Genomic DNA, 24,803 nt, shown 5'->3' with positions numbered 1-24,803 from the left:
GCTCTGTGTAGCTTTGTTCTCCGAGCTCTTAACTGCTTTCAGAATCAACTCACAGAGGTCAAACCATTGGTGGGTGGGGGCAGGGGGGGTACAATATTTGTTAAAGGCAAAATATGTGTTAAACCATTCCCGGCCTACAAATCCTATCCTACAAAGTAAAGAAAAACTCTTTGTTTGGTACAGATCCTCGCAAAAATCACATTATAATCATTTAAATTTTTTTTCATTTTCGTATTTTTCAGTGAAAATCAGGATAGTACAAAAATGATCATTCTCTCCGATATGATGAATCCTATCACAATCACAACATCAGTCAAAATAGATATTTTCTAGGGGTGCACGATTCAGAAAATATCACGATTCGATTCAATATCGATTTTTAGGCTCCAGATTCGATTCAAAATCGATTTTCAATTCAAAAACGATTCTCGATTAAAAAAAATGATTCACAGTATGTAAATGTAGTTACTTTTCCCATGTGATTGCAGTAGACATTTTAAATCGGTAGAGCTTGATTCGCGATACGAATGTGAATCGATTTTTTTTGCACACCCCTAACATTTTCCTCATATCTTGCAGCCCTAATACAAACCACAAAACACCGGCAATCAGATTATTTCATAACATGGCCGAAATGTCACTGACATGTCACTCTGCTACACAAATCTAAAATCCAACAATGACAAAGTAAGATTTGTGATCTATCAAGATGCTCTGTGAGTTTCAGACTTCACCTTAAATAATCAACCACTGTTAAAAAATAATTGTGAATCATTCCTCAATTTGTCACCTCAAACAGAATAAATTACATACAGCTATACAGACAGGAATATACAGTAAGCTGATCTTTATCTGAGTCTCCAAGAACAATCGAAGAACATTAGCCAAATCACCAGGATATTCAAAGGGTCCTTTCCCATCAGCCTCCTTGATCAGACTAATCATCCTTCCGGTGGCTGTCTTTATCTCCCCTATTAACCCTTTCAAACACTCGGTCATGTTGGAGCACTCAGTCCGCTGTTTGACATGATTAGTTCCCTGCCGGGGGCACGCCCTTTAATGCAGAAAAGCATAGGAAAGCGAAGGTGAGGAAGATAGAAACCGACGGCTCCTGCCTGCTCGTCACTGGGGGGGAAGAGGAAGAGGAAGAGGAAGAGGAAGAGGAGGAGGAGGCGGCGTTGACAGCCTCATCTCTGGCTCTGATTATCTTCTCATTACAATCAGATGGGAGCCACTCGAAGAAGAGGAGAATGTGTAATTACGCTCAAATCTCCCATGACTAAAACAGAAGATAATAAGCAGGGCTAGAACTGTGTGCTTACATCTAATCATACAGTTTATTTAGTCATTCGTTCTGCAGCCGCATTTGACTATGAAGATTTTTTGGGAGGCTCAGGTGGTAGCTGTTAAATAAGTAAACACCTGACTTATAGCAGAAATATTTTGCTTTCATTTTAAAACTGCAAAAAAAATGTGTTTAAACATGAGGCTGAGTATGTGACTTTTGGTTTTTCTTGATTTTGCTTTTATTCCTGGGTTAATATATGTTGATAACAAAAAATGTATGCGTTCTGGTTTATCAGAAAAAGTTCAAAGAAAACTTCAACTATTCTTATAACCATGCATCACACATGGCTGCATCTGCCCAGCAAGAGATAGAATACACCATTTCCCAAAATATCAAGGCGACTGAAGCATGTAAATAGTTACATTTCAATTGACGCAGTGATTTGAATGGTAAATGGCTGACCTCCAATTTTCCCAGAGAATGGCTGGCAGGGAGAAATGGAGGAGAATAAAACACATATCCAGTAGACCAGAGGGAATCAGGTTAACCAAGCATGCTACATCCTCCTCACTATTGTATGACTGAAGCGTTAAGTGTGTGGACAACTAGAGAAATCACTTTAAAAAGTTGTTATGAGAAGATACAAGAGCAAAAGAACTAAACTTTTTTGCTCTCCTCACAGCTTAGAGACAACCGCCTGCCAGCCGCTCAAGACTGATGAGAGGAAATCAGCGGACACCAGGGTGGACACGGCGAACAGACATGGCTGCATCAAAGGAAAAAGACGCAAACACCACAGTCATCGCAGGGCCAGGAGGTGAGTTAGTCTTTGCGCTTTCACAAATGTTGAGCAGGAGCACTTGGAAACCATCAAGGAGAGTTTTTCTTTTTTAAGATTATTTGGCATTTAAGGGCCTTTAAGTGATAGGACAGCTTAGACATTAAAAAGAGGAGAGAGAGGGGCAATGACATGCAGCGGCGACTGCGGCGAGGACTGAGCTTCCGTACATGGGGCGCACACTCTACCAGATGAGCCACCCAGGCGCCCCCAAGGAGAGTTTTCTGATCTCAAAGAGCGAGTGCTTGGGAGAAAAAGTTGTCGGATTGTTGATCATCATGAAACATTTCAGATCATGAATGGTTTACGTTATTTGTTTCCCGGTGCTGATGATGAAACATTTTAACAGTACACCAAAAACACCTTCAGGGCTTGACTCTCAGTGAGAAAACAAGAGCTAATCTCTATTTTCTAGTGTGGGGAATGTAAATAGTCTTATCAATTTGGGCCCAGTGGAGAAATACAAACATGTTGTGAGGAATTCCACGCTGTGTCTTTCAGATCCTCTCTTTTCACCGGCACTTTGAACCAAAAGTCTCCTTCACACAGTGAGAATAGTTTTCAGGCTTCTTATTCTAAGGTTGGAGATATTGATTCAGGCAGATTTTTTTTTTAAGAAACCTCTCAATCTGACATTTTCAATCAATCAATCAATCAATCAAACTTTATTTATATAGCACTTTACAGCAACCAGCAGGTATCCAAAGTGCTTAACATCGAAACCAAGAATAAAAACACATATCATACAATATTTTGAAATCCTTGTGCAGTTACACAGCAGGGAAGCAGCCAGTGATATGTAAAACACAACTGAAACCGCATCGGAAGGTGATGGAGAGGATCATAAACATGAATCACTTCTCTGTGGATGAACTTTACCCGGTGGCTGCTTCTCTTTGTTTTTGAATTTAACAGCAAGCGCAGAGAACACACAGGCATGAAGGCTTCTGTTCTGATAATCATTTTTCTGGTTTGTGCATGCAATACATCTGATAGAAAAGGTGGTGGTGTTATCCATGAAACTAAGAGCTTTTTCTGAGTTGAAGTTACACTAGAGGACTTCAGTAACTCCAAATGGCAGCGAGATGTACAAAGTCAGTTGAAACTTACTGAGGAATCACAAGAGATGTCTTCAGTAAAGTGGACACAGCACAGGAAAGGAAGGAATATTTTAAGAGCATACCACAGTCATATCTCGTCATTCATGCTACAAGGTAATCTAACAGGAAATGTGTCCTTGACACAATGCTTTTTTGATGCATGATTGTGAGTTTGAACGCAGCCTAAAAATACGATAAACTCAAGCCACCCGCCAGTTGAATACTCTTTGAATATCATAATAATGACAATAATAATAGTCAATATAAAGAGCACTTTTCAGGCAAAAAGCACAAAGTGCTATTCAGAGTTGGAAAAATAAAACATGTTGACACAAGTAACAGCTGCACAAGGTAGAAAATGGTAATCAATTGTATAAGAAAGTAAGAAAGAAAAAATAAATAATAAACATACACCCACATCAGAATTAAACAAAGAATGTGTCATAGTTGTTTTGAAAGGCCGTTCAATAAATGGGTTTTAAGATGAAATTTAAAAGCAGTGACAGTGTTAGCAGACCTGATGCTAATTGGAAGGCTGTTCCACAGACAATGAGTCAACGCAGCAAAAGCTTGATCACACAAGTTTTTAACCTAACTTCGGTTAAAATACCCAAACTGGTGGAGCTCAGGGGACGACAAGGAGTTAAAAGTTTATGCTCCGGCGCCAGACCATGCAAAGCCTTGTTTGTGATTAATAGCACATTAAAATGAAATCTTAAAGAGATTGATTTTACAAATCCACCAACAGTACCAATACTTTCTGATAATTACTAACCACAAAGAAAATGTCTCTAAAATGTTACCTTTGTCTATGAGATTGTAATCATGTATCTGAGGATCTGATAGTCAAGAGTAATAGATGGAACAGCAGCTACATCTACAAATATTTCAAGCAAATATTTAATGGCATCAAAAGTGGCCAAGAATTGAAGAAATGCATGAAAAATATTGTTTGAGTTTATCCATTTTCACTTCGTAAAAAGTGGCTAATGAGGTGGATTCATTTCCAAAGTCTTTGTCTCAGTTACAAATCACTGTGAGTTGCTGCCTGAGAAAACTCTCCTCTGTTGAGAAAGACATTTGTTCTTTCGATTTTTATCTTGTTAATTGGCTGGCAGCAACCCAATTTAGCAGAGCAACCAATGTTAATTATAACATGAAACCACAAGCCACTGACAGCGATTTGCTTTTAGTAGCGGTATGTTAGCTACAGTGTTTTAGAAAGTGTTTGTTACCAAACCTGGTTCACTAGAAAAGGAGCCCCTGAAATGAACCATTTTCATTTAATTCTGTTGAATTAGTAAAAACATGTAATTACCTAAAAAACACTAGAAACATCAGAAATCCACCTAATCACAACTGCACTAAACACAATAATAATAATAAGATGTATGTATTTAATTTGTATGTATTTCTAATGTTGTATATATTTCTAATTTATTTATTTTCTAGCCCTCCTTCCCTTTCCCTAAGTGGCTATGCCACTTGTCAGGCCGCCATTGTAAATAAGAACCTATTCTTAATGATTGCCTGTAAAAATAAAGGTGAAATAAAAATAAAATAAAATTAGGACAATGCACATCAATCAGCATTTCTGTAAATGCACCATTTTTAGCCAGATGGCTTATTTTCAACTGTAGTCCTAATTACCTAGCATGCATGTCTTTATGGTGGGAGGAAACCGGAGCACCTGGAGAAAACCAACACAAACACAGGGAGAACATGCAAACACTACACAGAAAGGCCCTGCCCGGACTGGGGATCGAACTCTGCACTGCCAACTTACTGTGAGGCAGAAGTGCTAACCACTCAGTCACCACACAACCCAGTGCTTGATGTCAACCGAGTGATGCATATCTAGGTCTAGGATGTAGTTACACGTATGCATTTATACACATTCCATGTATTCGTGCATGATTGCGGCCGGGGAAGAAAGCAACATGCTCTTCAGAAAAATAGGCTGCATTCAGCATCAAGAATCATCAGCTGTCCCCAAATCCCTTTTTCATACACCATTGTTTCGCACAATCACCATTCCCAGTGTATCGACAGTTTTTTTTATTCTTCCTTTCATTCTCTCGACCTCATCAAAAGAAACCGTTTCTGCTGGCAAGGAAAAATGCAAATGCTTGCCTTGTCCTCTCTTTCTACAAGGCCAGAATGGTAGAGGTGTTAATGAGTGACAAAGCGTTCTCATTAGCAGAAGAGGGTACTTGGGCTTGGCCGGTCTAATCAGCCCTAATGCATTTCAGTTCTTAATGCTCCCAAACTGCCGACTACACCAAGCAGGGCCATTTATTATTGCGAGACAGTCTTCTGCATCCAATGAAACAGGCACAACGTCTCCAGAGCTCTGTGGTCGCATATATCAAGCAGGACTGCAGTTTATCACTGTCTGGGTCTTTTCTGATCACACTCACCTGCTGTTTTGTGCAACATAAAGGTACATTTCCTTCAATTTTGACATAAATGGCAAACGATTACCCTCCAGTAAGCATCAACGTGCTTAAAAATGTGTCTGATACGGCTACTATTTGCAGATATTTGAATGTATTTTGTCCAGAGTCTAATTGTGTGCTATGAAAATACAAACCTCAAAAAGGATGTACCCATTTGTGTCATTAATGAGGAAAAAATTCATTTTTAACTGAAGAAATTGTATATCTGTAGCCTCACTCTTCATTCAAAGCAGGTGGTGATCGTGTGACTTGCGTGTTTGATTGCTTTTTAGGCGATATTTAGATTCCATGCATCATTTTCCTTATTCAAGTCCCCGTAGCTAATTTAAGTTATTGGGAAGCCACTGATCTCAACAATCAGGTTTTCCTTTATTTAGTTTGAAGTTCTTTTATGTTGTTCAGTGGAGAAGCAGCTGTGCGCTTCTGTTTCATGAGTGAATCCAAACAAACATGATTGGTTGTCATTCCTGCATGTCCTTTAATAAAGCTGAAGCTTCCTCACCTTCCCCACGTCTTTGAGTCATGGTGGGCGGCGCCAGATGTTTTTTGAGGAGGAATTTATAAGTGTTGAAGGCGTCAGACCTCTATCTCAATTATAATAATATATTAATATCTATTTTGTTGATTCACAAGTCTCCTCGTAAACGACTCTTGTAATTGGATATTTTCTCTGTTGGAGGAACGACTGAGCCAATGAGAGCCTTCGTAAGTTGGGAAGATCATCTAACTGTACCAGAGCCATAATATGGAGTCAACTGTGGATGAAATCACCACAGCTGGCTGAATTAGGTCTACATATACCAATTATTTTCAGTATCGGTTAATCTGCGGTTTTATTTTTTACATTGGAGAATCTGAAGCCCATGAATATTTGGTGTTTTGCTTGAGAAAAAAGACCAAAACAGTTGCAGATTAACTTGCTGTCGTTTGATTAAGCGACTTACTGCGCTATGCTAAGCATTGAAGTCACTTCTTCAAAAGAAAGCTGCCACAGAAAAACAGATGTTTTTGCCCTTCTTCCCAATGGGAGTTTGGAAAGATTTAATATGTCTGGTACTTGATGAAATGGGTTGGAAAGATTCAAAGGTTAGTTGTTTTTAGGACTGGCCTGACAGCAGGTTGGAGTGCACAGCAACATTGAAATAGAAATAGTTAAAGGAACTTGGCGTTTTACAAATGACATGTTTTTTTTGATTGGTGTGATAAATGCTAAGATAGCTGCCTTTAGTCGCCATAAAGGCTTCTGTGTAGACTGGAAATGACTGAGTGTATGGATACATCATTCTCGCCATCAGCATTAATTATTAATTCATAAAACAGTTCAGTGTGCGTGTACCCATTTATTTCTCTGTCTGAGTAAATGGGCATGTCGGTGCAATAACTGTAGTACCTCATGTCTCCATGCCAGCTCCCTCCTCTGCCTTATTTACTACCCTACAATTAATGATGTAAACACTCCTTCACTCCTACATGAAATTCACATAAATTCTGGTTTAACCTACACCAGACAGCTTTTCCAGTTGCCCCAATGAAGCTTATTTTTTAACCTCATTATCAAAGGCAAGGTGAGTTGCAGTCAAAAGCATATTCTTGCACATCTCTCCTTTACTCACCTTACATGCTCACTCACACCCGCCTGTCTTTTTCTTTCTTATGAGATTCAGTCGGTCTGCATTTCAAAGTGTCATTCAAGGAGCCTGTGGTTCTTCAAAGGCCCTCGTCTCCTTTTTTTCCATCATCATTGTCATCGTCATTTTTCAGAGAGCAAATGAAGTGGACCTCTGGACCGCAAACAAGCTATTCAACAGATGGAGTGGAAACGTTTCTTTTCTTTGTAATGGTGAATTTACACGTCAAGAGGAGAATGGACACAAGAAGAAGAATATCTCAGGCTAGCATGAGCACGTGTGTCTGTGCACATGGAAGTGTGTGCTGGTGTGTGCAGTGTCCAAAAGTGGCACCATCATAGAGGTCCATTTAACAACTAAATGAAACAGGTTTTTGTTACTGTATTAAATCGTGACACTAAACTGCCAGAGGACTCTTTTAAGATTTAAAACTTTCATCTCCAACACTTCAAAACATACCTAGTTAGTCTAACAAGAAGGTTCAGTATGAATTAAAAATGAATTAAATATGTGTATTTAGTTTTGTTGAAACTGTCAAATCACACAGTCATGAAGGCAATTAGTTGTTCACATGCATTGCTGCTGAAGTGAGGTTCTAAGGTTCATTGGTAGTGAATGGTTGAAGTATATGTGCTGTACTGTATGGTGTGTTTGTTCGGAAAAACAGAAAGAAAGGAAAAAAGGATGAGACAATCGTACATGTCTCAGAGTCAACAGCCAATAGGAATGCCTAGAGCTGAACGATGAATCGTTTTCAAATCAAAATGGTGATTTGAAAGAATGCGATTAGCTAATCGTGAAGACCGTGATTAAGCGAATGTGAACTATTTAGTTGACTGTTTGGTGTATCATTTACATTTTTTATTCCTCTTTTCATTATTATATTTACTGTTTTTTTTCATAAGATACATGCTGTAATAATGTTACGAATCACCGATTGTTTAAAGAAATGTCCTATTTTCACTGGATTTTTCATTTATTTTGTATTACTTTATATAACATGATCGTAGAAGATGCAATATGTAGCTAAAAAACATAATCGCAAATCGTAATCGCAATATCTGTCAGAAAAATCGCAATTTGATTTTTTTCCCCCAAATCGTTCAGCCCTAGGAATGCCTGACGTAGCTACTGAAGTTAGCTATGGGCGCTGGCAGTGGATGGGATGTATCACAGATCTATCTCCGCCTCTGAGTGAGGCCATGTTGTCAGCAGCCTCGACTTCAGTGGAGCTCACTGGCATGCGATCTGTTTTGTACTTTGTACTTGGACCGGTCTCGATAGGATTTTATCATCCTGTTGTGATGGGATCATCTCGTTTGGGACATTTGGCTCACAGATAATCTTGCTTTTGTGTTGTCAGAGGAAATCAGGATGCAGTTATGCCAATGATAAGTCATGTGATTATTTTACCCCACCCTTCCTGTTTAGGTTATTTGTCTTGAAATAATTTAGGGGAAAAAAAGACTGAGTTTCACTCTTAGCATTATTACACACACACATAGAAAAATGTAAGCAACATTAACACTGTCATATCCCATAATACAAGTAGGTGAAGGACTTCACACACAATTCTCACACAGTAGAATCATGTTCTAATGTTGCTGTGAATGCAGCCTGTAGGTTCTGTTTGCTTTACGTGGTCACTCTCTAGTTAGTCATTTGAAACTGTGAACATAATTTATACAAAGCAGGTTTGAATCCCACTTCTGACAGATACATTTCCTTAGCATATTCATGTCATACATACTTTATATCATAGCACATTTGTATCTACCCCTTATTGTTTATTCTACATCCTGTATTTATTCTATATATTACTTTGCACTTGACTGCTTTTTACACCTGTGGTTAGATGGTAAACTGAATTTTGTTGTCTCCAAACGTGTGGAGGTGAATAGAATTAAAGTTTGTGGTGATCACAGGATTGAAAAAAAATACATTAAAATCAACAAAACACACTGCCATCTGTTGTCATAGGGACTATGTCTTCAGTAGTTCCAATTAAAGCCGCCTACACGTGATAAGCGATTTGCTCTCTGCGCACCGCTAGGTAGGGCGCAGAGCAAAACGCAGAGAGCAGAGCGCAGGTCGTCATTGATGGTGGCAATGAAGCTATTTCCCGTTGCTAGGTAACGACAGCTGTTATCTCATTGGTTGTGCTTTAGAAAGGTCAGCGGTAACTAGGTCAAAGTTCAAATAATTTGACCTTTGAGCGCAGCGCAAAGCGGCAAATCCAAGCGGTGTGCGACGCCAGGGGTAGCGCAGCGCATAGTTGGGCGGCACCGCTCTCCCCATAGGAAATAAATGGAACAGCCAACAGGCCGTGTTGGTGGCTTAAGACATCTTTCAACTCTCATTTTCCGATACTTTGAGCACCACTAATGAAACTCAGGGTTAGTTTTTTTGTAATTTCGGTGAACTAACCTATTAACACTCAGCAGATTAATTATATGCTGTAAATCAAATTCCAAAAGTCCAGATATTGGGATTCAGAAGCTGTACGGTAACTCTTGCTGCTGAGATTTCACATTTCATATCCCGTCACTGAATGAACACAGATGTGTCCCCTCTGCTCTGTTTCTGCTTGCAGCCCCTCCTTTGATGAGGAACTATCCCCCCGGCCCAAGGGGAAGAAGAAGAAGAGAAAGTCTGAACGGAAGAGGAAAAGGAAAAGGTCAGTTCCCAAAATGAGATGACTCTGCAGTGAGGTGTATTGTTAGGTGTTTTTTGTCCTGTTTCCTGAAATAAATAAACTCAGGGAGGAGTACAGGACAATGCTTGGTACTTTAGATCTCATGTTTATTTGTCTTCCGGCTTTAGGTCTCCTTCCTACAGCCTGTCGCCACTGAGGAAGAAGAAAAAGAAGAAGAAGAAGAGCTCCAAGAAAAGCAAGCGGCATAGGTAATTCTTGCTTACTACGACAATATTTGCAAAATGGCATGACATTTATTTTTAGGTGACTAAAATCTTTTTTTCTTTTCTTCCTGTAACAGGTATACATCCAAAAAGTCAAAACACAGGTATATGTGGGATTATTGCAAGATTTTGTGCATCATTTTAGCGTGTCTTGTGGCTGTGGGTGTGTCATTTCTAAAGGTTAAAACATGTCATTAAAAGAGCTAACTTTAAAGGCAAACAGTTCTCACCTGGATATAATTCTGTCATAAATGTGGTAACCATTTAGCGTCTGCTTTCCGTAAGATTTCCGACTTAAAAGCCATTTCTCTTTACGTATCAGTAAGAAAGCAGGCTGTATGTGCAGGCTTTGTCTGTCTTCATGCTCCTCGCTCATGATTCTATTCTCTTTCATCCCACCAGCTCTTCAAGTTTAAAACATAAGAGGAAGGTTGAACGCAAGCACAAGAAAAGGTCAGTCTGATTGCTGCATCGGAATCATGTACTCTCCAAATCCTACACAACTTTTTTGACACCCCCACCCCACCCCCACCTCCTCTTTCTTCCCCACGGTAAGCCCATCCACCCATTTCAAAACACCAATTGCTGAGGAAGACAGAGCATCCTTCAAAGTGCTCTCATCTCATGTGGGGGGGGGGGCACGATTGGGTGAATACAGAAACATGCAGGCTTTTATTTTTCTGAGCAAAGCGTGAAAAACCATCGTTAAAAAAGGAAAACCGTTTGAAAGCTTGAGCCACAAAGAGAGGCAAAAACGGGTGAAAGAGGGTAAGAGAAACCAATTTCATGCTGTGATCTTGCAACATTTTATAATTTGACTTTGGATGAGCGGGCTGTTGTTTGTAAGCACAGAGCCAAGTTCAGTTGCTGCTTACTTCCACAGAAACCACTGCTTTCCAGCTTACTTCAGCTCTCTCTTTTGTGCTCTTCATGTCTACACTGTCCTATTTTTCAAACACGGTTCATAGACATCAGAGAAAACAAGATCCAAACATTTGGCAATGCCAACAAATTAACATAAAGTGCAAATTAACACAATTATCCCATGCACTTAGGGATTATTACAGACATTTGGGTACACTCATTGAGTTTTAAATAAAATAAAGGGTTTAGATAATCTAGCTAAACTGTTAGCCTGTTTACAACCTGTCTGTTACTCTGACTGCTCATGTTTCTTGCACTTACACATTTCGCTATGTTTCCTAATCTCAGCAAATAATTTAGTGAATTATGGATAGTTTTATGTTGGTAAAAAATGTTAGCAAATCTAAACATCTTAAAGTGACTATATGTAACTGTATGTTTCTGAAACTGTGTAATGTTCCATTTGATGATCATAAATGACCTGTAACAGTAAACAAGACTAACAGTGAAAAGAACGCAATTTTTATGTAGTTTTTATTAATGCCTGAAGAACTAGTAAAAGCTAAAAGGGAAAGTGAAAGACAACGGGCGAAATCCGAGTCACAATCTGTCGGGCTTTCAACAGATGGAGACAATTACAGCATTGTAAATGATTTAAAATTTTCCCCGAATTGCCCTTCAGGCAATAATATGCAATATTAATATGTCTATTTCATTCATAAAATAACTTTAGATTGCGCAATGTGGTTGTACGTCAGTAGCCGACATTAAATTAATTCTCCCTTCCATTTAGGACAGACGTTTTATTCCCTTTAGTCCGTGTTTGTGTTGGCCTACTATTTCCTTTTCTCTTGCCCCTCTGTACTTGTGTAAAGCGTCCTTGGGTTTCATGAAATGTGCTATATAAAATAAAATAAAAGTTATTATTACGTTGGTTGCTACAACAATCTCTTAATGCTTTGGCTCATGACACAGTGACAGTGATATCCAGTATAGCTCACGATACATCCAAAGTTGGCTAAGTTACTGCATGCAACACTTGAAATGCAACGATGCATCTGTAACATATTCTCTTGTTGTAAATGAATGAATATCTGTCAAATATCTGAGCAAAGCATTCATCACGACTATTTGACCTCCCCTTAAAGCTTCTCCTAGACCTTTACGACAGCAGGTGTGGTAAAAACACTACCGCTTTTATCCAAAAAGGCCGCTGAAATCAACACAAATTGGAAGTTACATATAGCCACTTTAAACAAAGATAAAATAGTGAATAAATGTCAGAAACCGATTAAAGCAATGACCAAAGATGTAGGCTGAAGGTGGAGCTTAATACGCCTATCCGTTACACAAAACAAAAAGAGTTTATGGGACAAACAGTATGTACAAACTACAAACGTAATCAGTAATATATGCAATGGTATAGAACAGCTAGAAAAATTCTAACGTATGAGAAGCTGGAATTGGTACTTAAATAACATTCTCGATTAACTGAAAATTGCTGTTAAGTACTTCCTGTTGATTGATTAATCATAGTACGCTTAGCCCCTTATCCACTTGTGTCTTCTCTCCTCATCACCTCCTTCAGTTCACGGACTCACTCGCGGCGGAAGCGACGCTATCGGAGGTCAGAGTCGGACAGTTCTTCTTACCAATCTTCCACAGACGACAGGTAGGAACCCATCCCTCCCCCTTCTTACCTCCCCTTACTCCCTCAGTTTCTCTTATCAGCTCGAGATGTCTGCCGAGTTCCTGGTCACACACAGCGATGACTGATAAGGCAGAGGTGACTTCCTGATCTCAGGCACGACCAGCCCTTATCACAGCTTCACAGGAAGTGGCCCCATATTCACCCCACAGATCGATGCACTTAATTATAATGACATATTGCAAAATCTTGAAAGATGAAGGATGTTTTTCACAGGTTTTAGGGATTATACTGAACAGAGTTGACAGCATGATGATCTCTAGTAGCCAGTAGAATAACTGGACTCTTCCACTGGTGATGGTTAATCTTTAAATAATCATTGATTGCTGTTGAATGCAGAATATTGCATTTAGAGTCAGAATGGCATCCTTAGGAACAGCTCAATTCTGACACATGTGAATCGGTAAGATTCACTTCAGTTGAACTCAAATTGAGGTCCAATTTAAAGGTCCCATGGCAAGAAAATTTCACTTTATGAGGTTTTTTAACATTAATATGAGTTCCCCTAGCCTGCCTATGGTCCCCCAGTGGCTAGAAATGGTGATAGGTGTAAACCAAGCCCTGGGTATCCTGCTCTGCCTTTGAGAAAATGAAAGCTCAGATGGGCCAATCTGGAATCTTCCCTTTATGAGGTCATAAGGAGAAAGGTTACCTCCCCTTTCTCTGCTTTGCCCACCCAGAGAATTTGGCCCGCCCATGAGAAAGAGAGAGACATCATGGCTTGAAAAGAAGCAAAGCATGGCAGTTGGTCAAGGCCACACCCCCACCCTCCACCTTGCCCCCCCTCTCTCCTCCTCAATAGCATTTAAGCTACAGACACAGAAATGGCACTTCCTAAGTAAAGCTCATTGTGGGACTGGCTCTAGTGGCTGTAATTCTGCACCAAGGCTGAATTTCGGGAAAGAGACTTCAGATACAGTATTAGGGGACCACTGAGGCCTATATAAAAGCGTCCAAAAAGCAGCATGTCATAGGACCTTTAAAAAATTAAATATTCTTAAATTAACGTTTAAATCTGTCTTACTTACTCATTACTATGAGTTTATGGGATTTTAAGCAGAGGCAATCACAATCAAAAATCAAGATATATATGAAGCTTTAAACTCCTTTTTTTACACAGATGAAAATCAATCCCTTATCAGCTAATTTACACAGGTAGAATAACGCTCAAGAAGCCATTTCTTCTTTGGTTTTTCAATGATTACACAACAGTTTACAATTCCTTTTTCGAGATGGCCAAAACAAGACAACAACAACCGAAATGTTGCTGAAGTAAATCCAGATATTTCACTAACATCAAATGTGCATGAGTGATACTTATTGTCATGTTCTCTGGGGTGCAGAATTGGCTGTAAGGGAAAAGAAGCATTTATGTCTCGATGCTGTGTCATGAAAACTAAATCCAGCATTTTCCCACAGACACCATCTGCAGAAATCTGTGGTACATCAGGCATTAGGAGACCTGGCAGTCGTAGTAGAGGAAACCAATGGAGTGCTTGACCACACAGACATGAAGTGGAGATCTGCAACCAAATCAGTGTGTAAAACGGCTCCAAAATATCGCTCCATCCTCTCAACTGCCACCGTAAGTACACTTTAGGACTCTAACGATGCTGCGGCTGGTTCAGTTTGATTTCTCAGTGATGGCCATGTGAAACAGCTTATTGTTAGTCAAAATAAAATGCCTACAGTGTGGCGGTTGGGTTTGGAAAAACTTTAGCTCACTATTTGGATTTGGATTGAATTTAATTTGTTTGAAGATTATATGTCTGAACCCATTCAGCTGTCCTCTAAAGGATCAATATTTACAAAATCCAAAAACTATACATGGCCTGACTGAGCTCATTTTATGAATTCTTTATTTTGCAGTAATTTTGACAGTTCTTTATTTTCTGTTTTTAAAACTAACGCCATTGGTGTAGAAGATCCCCCCCCCCACATAACTATAATGATACCGCTGGAAAAATACATTCTCTATATTATGGCAATATGCATATAGTGTTTTGAAAGCTTATTTTCCTTCCTGTCGGGAAATTTCAAATTTACATGAAAAAGAACACCAACAACACATTTTATTTTCAAGAGCTATTTCTCACTACACATTTTTATTCCTTTATTAAAGGTGTTATTGCAAAGTTTGTCCGGTGATGATGAATATTCCGTGCCAATATTTTTTAATTAATTACTTTAACAAACTCTGTGCATCGCAACCATGGTCAAGATTAAGATAATATAACACTTGGTTACAGCTTTATGTGTTGACCTTAAAACTGATCATGGAGACCTGTAGTCGACTCCTACAGGATGTATAAAAAGCCTGTGGTTTAGTTTAAGACCTGTCTGTGGCATACTGCATAGTGCACTGTTGCTGCAAGCAGCAGGAAGGAAGGGTTTTGTTGTCTTAGGTCATCAAAAGTGCAACACACTGTGCCTAGTCAGTACATAAAGTTTAAGGTTAGGGACGTTGGATGCAAATCATGTGCTCATTCAATGTCAGCATAATCATTAAGACAAAAGCTGCGGTCAAATAGTCTTTTTTTTGCTTAGGAAGGTTCCATTCTGAAGGAAATGACCTGGAAGTATCTAAGTGGCAGCTATGATAGAGCTGGTCGTATTCTCTAAATGCTTAGGAAAGGTGCTTCAATGCTTCCTCTCTTATCTTCTTTAGCATAGGATACACTGGACTATCCTTTACCAAAGGAAAACAGATAATGCCATCCCACAATTCCTTGCAGCAGTAACATTTAAAGTGACGCACCATTTGGCCGTTAAACAAAAAACAAACGATATGAATATCTTGCATACATTTAACAAATCATTTTTGTAACTGATAGCCTATATTTCTTTTATTTATTTCAATTCCAATCTTGGCAATGAAGTAATATTTTTCACCAAGTTGTCAACATTTATATAGTCTGCATGAAACAACATGGTAAGAACACACAGGGCGAAGTATCTAAGATTGCGTCTTCGGAACATTGTAGGTTCACCACAGCCAAAATAATCACGTCAATAGCATCTGCCCATTGCATAATAACGTAGCCGAGTGTAAATGCATTCGGTATTCCTCTGAGTACCAAGGTTGTCTTTTCCTGAGCAGTGTTTCCCCTACCATTGTTTTTGGGGGCGGCCCGCCCATTCAAAAACGCCCGGCAGTTTCATTTTGAGAGTTTCTGTTTTTATTTCGTTTACCTCACCTGCGTCCTCTGATAACAGCTGACAGTAAATTGACGTTTTCACAGCACTGTGCCAGCTCCAAAAAAACGGAAGAAACAACAACAATCCCAAAGTAAAAGCTCTCAGTCTCTCCTGTGACTCACACAATCCTACGCCGAGTGTGCGCAGCTGGTGTAGCCAGTTAAAACATACATTCCGCTGCACATACGCTCCGCTAACGGTCCGTATACGTTACGCGTTCAATGTAGCCAAAGTCGCGCAACCTTGCCCCTATTTTCAACTGTTACTAACTGTTGCTAAATAGTTGTGTGATGTGTAAATCAATGTTTGTATTTATTTTCAAAAATGATGTGCACTAAACCATAATTGTGCTAGTGGACACACAGTGTTTGGACACCCTCATAAATAGTTGTTTCTGAGTCACCACCCCCGCTGGAAAAAATCCTAGGGGAAACACTGTCCTTGTGACCCTTCACATCTTTCCTTAACCTCATGACTTTTCCAGCGAGGTCAAGGAAAAGTGTTTAGGAAAGACATAAGACATATATATTTTTGACTCTTCGACCGCAGCCCAAGATAAAGAATGATTATGGATTTTGGAATTATTAGCATTTTCTTGCCTCTTTGGACCAATAAAAACAACGGAAACGCACGTCAGAATTTTTTTGGTAATGCAATTGACTTTCTTGTGCTGATCTAATGAAACCCTTGTGGTTAAAAGAATAAAAAAAGACTTAGAGACTCTTGTCCTGCTGTCATGAGAATATGTTTTTCAGAAGCGGGGGTTAAATAAAAAATATGGCCGTTTCACTTTGGCCCTTCTCAGTCCCATCTGGCCATCTGTTAGGACTTGTCTTCCAGCAGACAGTTTCAATTGTTCAGATTGCAGATCTGACCTGCAGCTGAAATTAAACCAGGAGAAAACATCTTTAAACTGTAATTGACAGCTTTTACACAACAGACTTTGAATTTTAAAACTGTGCGGTTTATGGCAGGTTCATATTTTTTTTTTTTTTTGTAAGTGATGTTCTCTTAAAGAGCCTCATAAATACAGCTATGTCCTTAAACTCATTGTCTCATGCTTATTGGAGCATGAAATACATTTAATTTCTCTCCAGCAATCATTAAATTATGGTAATTGCACAGACAAATGTTTTTAATTACACACCACAGGGTTTTAATTGAAATTCAATAAATTAATCCATATATTGTATCATGCGTGGTATTCAATAACCCAAAGTCTTTGAGGAGGACTTCACAGTTGGTTGCTGAGGGGTAGCCTCAAACCTTTTCAGTGGTGTTTGCATTTATTTATGGGTTTTGATTTGGTAAAAAAAACATATCATTTGCAAAGTAATGCAGAATGATCTTTGTTTAATATTTCTTTCCCAAATAAAAAGCAATCCATAAAGGGAAAGGTAGGTATGACCGGACAGAAAACCCCTCAGAAATATGAATAATCGACATAAATGTGGTTGATTATAAAATATGTCAACCTTTCCTGTAAACATAAGTGGTGAATTGATACATTTCTTTTGTGGTGTAAGCATAAGAAAAGTTGTGGCAACAAAAGGAAAAGAAAGCTCAAAAGAACCTTTTGAAATGTCAAACTATCTCCAGGTGACAGTGAAGAATGTCTCTGATTAGAATTTGTCCTTCTGTAAGTGAAATCTGTTACTCTTGAGAACGATGCGAGCGGTAAAGAGGATGGTAGAAGAACAAAGATTTGTTTAAATTTCCCTCTGGGTTGGTCTGTTGTGCTGACTTTACACTAGATGATGGGAAACCTTCACCAGATTTACCTCTGAGTATCTCGTAATCAATAAACAAATAAAGAGAGATCATAATTTAATAAGATTAGTCAGGTATGATCCTCGGAGAGTCAGTATCTCTTTCTGTCTGCAGTAAAAAATAAAAATGAAAAAATAAACGTTCTAGTTCAGTGTGCAGTAGTTGTACTCGCATACAAGCACACTATTAAAGTATTCTGGGACTTTTTGCTCCCGAAAAATTCCAAAACAATGCACCATTAAGGAAAGAAAAAGGAACATGCCAATATAAGTCTAACTGGCTCTGGGTTTGAAGAGAGGGTTATTGTCTTTTTCTTGCAATTTACGACTAATGATGAACTTATGTTGCCCGCTCTTCCCTTTTTCTTACACCTTACCTACTTAAGGAGGAAATCTTGATTGGTAAGTCGATGCTATCCGCAGATTTAGGGATTTACTTGTAGGTCGGTGCAGGCTAATTATTTACTTCTTACAGGAGAAAGAGCACAGTCATCTGTCCCATTCTGAGGGCTTTCTTAGTTAGACTGATGGGATCTCTCTTTGTCTGCAATCCTTTTCATTTCTACATAATACCCATTTTGTGACGTTTGTTCAATGTTCTTTATATGAGGCTTTTCAATGGGGCTATTGTTTACTCTTTTTCTCTTCGAGTTAGAGCCGGTAGATCTTTCCACGCATAGTTTTTCTTTCTTATCTGCTCTTTTGTTGTTCCTTTCATATAGTTGTTTTAGTTTAGACTTACTTTATCTGAATTTGTTTCATGTTGATTTCTTTGACTTTAGTTGAGTTCAGACTTTGTTTTGGGGTTAATCGCATGCTTCAAATTTGCATGATGTCTTTATCTTTCAAAGTTTTCTGTCCCGAGAAAAGAAAAGAAAAATAAATACTTCTCTGTGTTTTCAAGGGAATATGTGCCGTTGTACTAGAGTATTCACAGTGTATCAAAGCAGATAGCAGGTTCCATTTATCAACACACGTTTGGTTTTAAGCTGTAGCCTCTTTGTCTGTTTGCAGATTTTATCGTCAAAACCTGGAAGCGAGCTTTTACACGGAAAAGGGTCTCAGCATTTATCGAGCCAGACCGAAGGTCCGCACGATTACGATTCTGGGAATGACACATCTTCGCCGCCGTCAAGCAAAACTGGCGTTTCTCAGGCAAATGTCACTGACGACAAGAAGAACCACTGTAAACGCCTGGCCTCGCCAGAGAAGCTTAAGTTCACTGACAAAGACAATGCCTCTGATTCAGGAAACTCTGTGACCAGCTACGCATCCCTGTGCAAACCTTACATAGAGGACGGCTTGTCTGCGACCCTTTTCAGTGGAAACGGCAAGAGGTAATGTTGTGTTCATAATAAATAATCCATCTGAATGAATGCTTCCCAGGAAAATTGCAAGCTGTTTATCTTCTGTTTCCACGCTCTGTTTCCTCTTTTGAAATATTCAGCTTCATGAGTGAGAAAAAAAGGGAACACATTTTTTTAAAAACAACCCAGTTTGGGCTTTATCACTCAAAGCAGTGAAACGTGTTTTCTTTGCAGAGAGCAGATAACCTTAGGGTGTCGGGTAGAGGTTGTGAGATCTCCAAAGCCTTCCAGCTGTTCACAGAGGATGAGAGAGTCTCGAAGGCGTCTGAAAACCCGGTCATCCAGCAGCAGGAGCAGGAGCAGATCCTCGGGGAGTTCCAGATACTCTGGGCGCTACTCTCGTAGCCTGTCGCTGTCATCTTGCAGGTGGGTTAACTACTTTTATGTTGTACATCACCAACATCCAGTGGTGGAATGTAACTAAGTACATTTACTCAAGTACTGTACTTGCCACTTTCTACTTCTACTCCACTACATTTCAGAGAGAACTATTGCACTTTTTACTCCACTACATTAATCTGACAGCTTTAGTTACTAGTTACTTTACCAATTAAGATTTTTGCACACAAAACACATGCAGTGTATAAAATACAATGTTTTATTAAAAATTAAACTACCCAACAATATATAGGCCTACAAGTACAGCTGAAATGATTAGCTGATTCAACACAGAACTGTTTGGATCGTTTTTCTAAAATGTGATGTTTTTTTTCCTGATGATACTTATATATTTTTATCTAAGTAACATTTTCAATGCTGGCCTTTTACTTGTATTGGTATTGGTATTGGTACCGTTATTGAAAATGTTTGAACGATACCCAGCCCTACTGTCATGATACATTTGCAAAAGGAAATTGATGGAAATATGCACTGATTCATACTTTATTTTGCAGAAATATTTGTGCAACATTTTATACTGTACAATCGTAACTACTGCCGCTTTGCTCATTTCCAGGGGATAATTGTTGTTTTTCTCGTTGCCAGCTCGTACTCGCGTTCACCGAGTTATTCAGCTGACCTGAGGCGACGAGGCAGCGTGGCCAGCCTGAGCTCCAGAGGAAGCTACTCCAGACACAGTGCTGAAAGGTGAACTTTGCGAAATGTTTCAGCTGCTAATGACTCCTCAATTATTGGTGTAGGAAAACCAATACACATTGTGTTGACCTTGTTGATGATTCAATTTTCACATTGTTATGTCTGCTTCCCAGACTACGAGACAGAAAGAGAATGCATAGCTCCCGAGAGAAAGATGTGAAGCATGCACATAAGGTTAGTGGGAAGAGACAAAGACGCAAATCCTACTCTCCTATGAAGAAAAGGAGGAGAGACTCGCCAAGCCATCTGGAAGCACGCCGAATCACAAGGTACAGCTTTCCCAGCCGGGTTATTTACAGCTACAGTATACATTGTTATACCTAAATGCAGCAAATAATGAAAAAAGAAAAGAAAAAGATATGTACTGTTGGTCACACCATCCACTCCCTCAGTTGGACAAGTCCCCACCCTGAAATCTTTCTCATTGTGTTGATGAGCTGTGTACCTTCAAATGGCATTAAGCCAGACGATGAGATAACCGTCAGCTCAAAGCCACCACAGGTGCTGACGAAACAGATGGTGGAACACAGGCTATCTGAAATGTAAAACAGAGTTAGCTTTACTTTTCTTTCATTTCATACTGCTCTTTGACAGCAGCAAATGATATACACCCAGAAATATGCACAAAAGAACACGACAGCCACAGACGGATTACAGATAACAGATTTTATGTAGTTATCACTCCACTAATCTAAATTGCTTTAGCTGCACAGTTCACTATATTAATTATAGGCCAAATGACTATGTGAAAGGTTCATAGTAGTGAACCCACAAAGAATTGTCAGCCGTTTTAGTGTCTATCAGCTCACTGTTTTGGTTTTGCCCACAGGACATGCCTGTAAAAGATGTTTTATTTCAGTGAGGCCTTTTCCTGGTTAATGAAGTTACATATATACAGCACACAAATAAAGTGATTAGTTGGTGAACATAGTGCAGTATTTATCAGCTAAAAAAGGTCAACTATTTTTCTTAGGAGTTGGTGGAGACCAAACCAGAGCTAAAAGTGGAGTATATATTGGACCAGGTGTCCAGAGATGCTAATGTTGCTCTGTGTCAGCTGGATGTGTTTGGTAACACTTTAGCTGGAACAAAATTGTAATGGGATTTCTTTTTTGTGATATTGCCCCCCAATTGACCACTAAGGGGCAGCACAACAAAGCTGTATACACAAGATTTACAAAGTACCACCCTATGATATTGTGACTGAAACTTGTTAGCAAACATTTGCCTATTTACACATCCAGCAGACACAAAGCAACGTTAGCATCCATTTGGAGTTGTGTTTCTGGCCACCTGGCTAATGTAAGTCCATGTAGTTCTCCTTTAAGTTATGTTTTTAAGGAAATAGCTGGTTAGCTATAGTCGCTAACTTTGTCTGTCTGCCTGTTTGGTGCTGAGCAGTGAATTTATTAAAGCTGTTTTGCTGAAAACAGCTATTTCTTGAGAAGGACGCTGATGAGAGTGGTGAAAGTGAACCAAAACGGCACAATTGCTACTGTAAAACGAAAACAATAAACTGTCAAGCTGATCTGTCATTTGACACATTGTTCATATGAAAACAAAGATGAGTGCAGTTTTAAGGTTTAGTAAAATGTACACCTTGCAGCTTTAATTCTCTTAATGTATGTCAGTTTCGCACCACTTACCCTTTTTTGGCTCTTCACAGTGCCAGGAAGCGACCCATCCCTTACTTCCGACCCAGCCCTTCGAGCAGCAGTCGGTCCACCAGTGTGTCGTCCTGGAGCAGCCTCTTCACCCGCAGCCGCAGTCGCAGCCCCATCCACAGTATTAGCCGGAGCCGGAGCCACAGTTACTCCTCCTACAGGAGCTTCAGTCGCAGTTCATCCTGGAACTCAATCTTTGGGACCCGCAGTCGTAGCCGGAGCCGCGGTTCATTGAACAAACGCAACAAAACAAGGCATTAGGTTTCTGAGAGCACATTAAGGTACGAGAGCGGGTACGGTGGATGTTGGAGCAATCGTCTGTGTGCGCCTCCGTGCTCCACTTTGACACTTGAGTGGAAATGTCCCCGCAAGGGGTCCGACCATGTCTTTCATTGAGGCAGTCTTGTTCGCTCCCTGCTTACAGAGACCACTGGAGACCGAATGTCTTTTTGTTTGTTTTGTTCTTGTACTGCATTATCTTGCATCAGCACTCACAATGGCCTGAGACTATTTATCTCTTAGATATTTACTATAAAAAATGCACATGGGACATAAACAGTGTTCCTGTATTTGGTCAACATACATCGCTGTTCCTTATTTTATGTCCATGCACTTCCCATTGAATTACTATCCTAAATAAATGCTCAATATTTATTTAAAAATTGATTGTTCTTTAAAATGGTACATAATGAGGCCTGAAAATACTAAGATACTTTTTTTAAGGGGATGGTGAAATATACAGTATGTGTTAGCTAATGCAAGAGCAGATGCACCAGCGGAACACTTTTAAAGTTTCATAAGACATCGGGCATTTACTGTCCAGTGTCAGGTTGGTATGTTGTGAAGTAGTTATGTATTGCGGTAACGTTTGAGCCGTTTGATCCGAGTGTTAACAAATGGCTTCAGAGGGATCGTTGTCAGGAAAAAGGGAAAATGTTTATTGCTCTGATCTCTGCACTTCACAAGGTAGAGAACAAATGTCTTTCCTCTAAAAAATGAAACGGCGAGGGTGGCCTGACGACGAGCAGCTGCCTGTCAGCTCAAAGGTCAAATTAATTTATCCTCTGATCAAGTGGAAAACAATTGAAATGTCAGTGCATGTAATACAACAGAGAGTGATCAAAACATTGCGCAGGGACAGGGAGGGGGGTTTCTTTTGACAAAATCTTCACGTGTCAGAAGAGATATTGTCCTTGACAGCTTATGACGAATAAAACGTAATGAATTTGTTATGGGGTGGGGGAAAGGATACTTTAAAGGTTAATATAATGCTTAAATTGTCATCTTGGGCTGTCCTATATATATATATCTATATATATATATATATATATATATATATATATATCTATATATAGATATATAGATATATATATAGATATGTGTGTGTATATATATCTCAGTCTCAGTTTTTATTTGATACTTATGATTTCAAAAGATGGCACAGAAAGAACAAGTTGTACCTCATTTGGTGGCAACATGTTGACATTAAGTCTGAACTTATGAATAGCATTGATACTGAATTTACTTGAATAATGTTTTTTTACAACACTGGAACCAAACACATGAATCAACTGTGTTCTTTGTTCTTGAGTTATATCACAACAGGAAAGGCCAAATTTTTTTAATTGTGCAGCGCCATCCATATTTATTACTAATTTAATATTTATTGGTTTGTTGTCCCTCTCAGTAGTGGTCAATCTTTCTATGCAACACTGTCAGTTTATAGTTATTATGTAACTGCTGTAATTTATTTAATTTTTTTTAATTATTCTTGGGTTTTGCCACCTCACTCACACATAAACCTCAAAGTAGAAGCAGATGTTCTAAAGATGGAGGAGCAGAAGCTGAAATGGCAAGAAAGCGAAGAAACAAAATGTCAAACTTTTTTCTTTAAAGTTCATTTTCAAAGCTGCTTTGACTTGAGTTTGAATCTGCGAAGGAAGTTTGAAACTGCATTTCCACATAATTAAGACTTATATTTCTCAATCATTTCAAATCTATCATGCTGTCTGTGTAACTGCTCCAGGCCTGACAGACTGCTCTCTATGCACTCAATACTCGCAGCTTATTTCCCTGAATGTCAACTAAATTGGACGAATGAGGGAAATATGACGCTGGAAGAGGAAGGGACTTGGCACAAAAGTCACCCATAAACTATAAAGTGACGATGACTCTGTGCCAGTAGAAAATGTGTGCAGTCATGTTAATAAACTTTTTAGAAGGGTGCCCAGGCCACAACGGCCCTCTCCCCATCTCACAATGTAAAGTTTACATCAGTTCTTGTGCAAGATAATTTTGAATATGTAATAACTGTGGTGTAAATATGCATCTGCATTGTAAAGATTATACAAAATGTGATTATTTGATTTACAGAATGTGATTTGGGCCTTGTTGGATGTTAAAATGTTTGGATAATGTACTGACCAGTGGAAAAGGAAAAGACGACAACATGCCCGTCAGGCATCAATAAATGGACTCTAGATGTCTTTGTGCTAAAGATCCCTCTGATCATGTCTTTTGTTATTTAAAAAAAAATCCCAAAGTCATATAGCAATAGTGATTGATTGTTTTCAGTGATAAATAATGCATACTCCCCCTGTTTCCCATATGAAGGAGCATATTGCAAAAGCATATGCTTTTCATACTGTCACATTTTATCTTGTGTCAGCTGGAACTCCACTTTGTAATAACCTGTCATCTGAATATTGAATTGTCCCCAGGAAATCAACTTTCCCCTTTCACTGCTTGTTTAAAATAAGCTCTATAAAATCATGTTCTGAATAAAAAACGTTTCTGACGACACACTTATTTTCCACAGTAAACACACTCCACCTTCACAAAGTTGACTTCTTAGCTGTTTTGTTTTATCCGTACTGTGACATCAGTGTGTTTGATCTGAAGCTCTG

General features: G+C 39.1%; 1 protein-coding gene across 1 annotated transcript in view; it reads left to right on the top strand.

Annotated features, from left to right (window-relative positions):
- The window catches only part of srrm4 (serine/arginine repetitive matrix 4), a 63,960-nt gene extending 39,266 nt beyond the window's left edge, over positions 1-24,694 (top strand). Inside the window, exons 2-13 of the mRNA XM_031305199.2 lie at positions 1,971-2,105; positions 9,907-9,990; positions 10,137-10,217; positions 10,310-10,336; positions 10,635-10,685; positions 12,685-12,768; positions 14,224-14,389; positions 18,786-19,108; positions 19,313-19,504; positions 20,123-20,224; positions 20,347-20,502; positions 21,900-24,694. Of these exons, the coding sequence (XP_031161059.1) occupies positions 1,971-2,105; positions 9,907-9,990; positions 10,137-10,217; positions 10,310-10,336; positions 10,635-10,685; positions 12,685-12,768; positions 14,224-14,389; positions 18,786-19,108; positions 19,313-19,504; positions 20,123-20,224; positions 20,347-20,502; positions 21,900-22,158 (1,660 nt within the window). The 3' untranslated portion in view covers positions 22,159-24,694. The remainder of the gene's footprint in view (positions 1-1,970; positions 2,106-9,906; positions 9,991-10,136; positions 10,218-10,309; positions 10,337-10,634; positions 10,686-12,684; positions 12,769-14,223; positions 14,390-18,785; positions 19,109-19,312; positions 19,505-20,122; positions 20,225-20,346; positions 20,503-21,899) is intronic.
- The last annotated feature ends 109 nt before the right edge of the window (positions 24,695-24,803 follow it).

Source organism: Sander lucioperca, chromosome 2, assembly GCF_008315115.2.
Source record: "Sander lucioperca isolate FBNREF2018 chromosome 2, SLUC_FBN_1.2, whole genome shotgun sequence".
Taxonomy (NCBI): Eukaryota; Metazoa; Chordata; class Actinopteri; order Perciformes; family Percidae; genus Sander; species Sander lucioperca.
The sequence above is the reverse complement of the archived record's forward strand: the minus strand, read 5'-3'. Positions and strand labels throughout refer to the sequence as shown.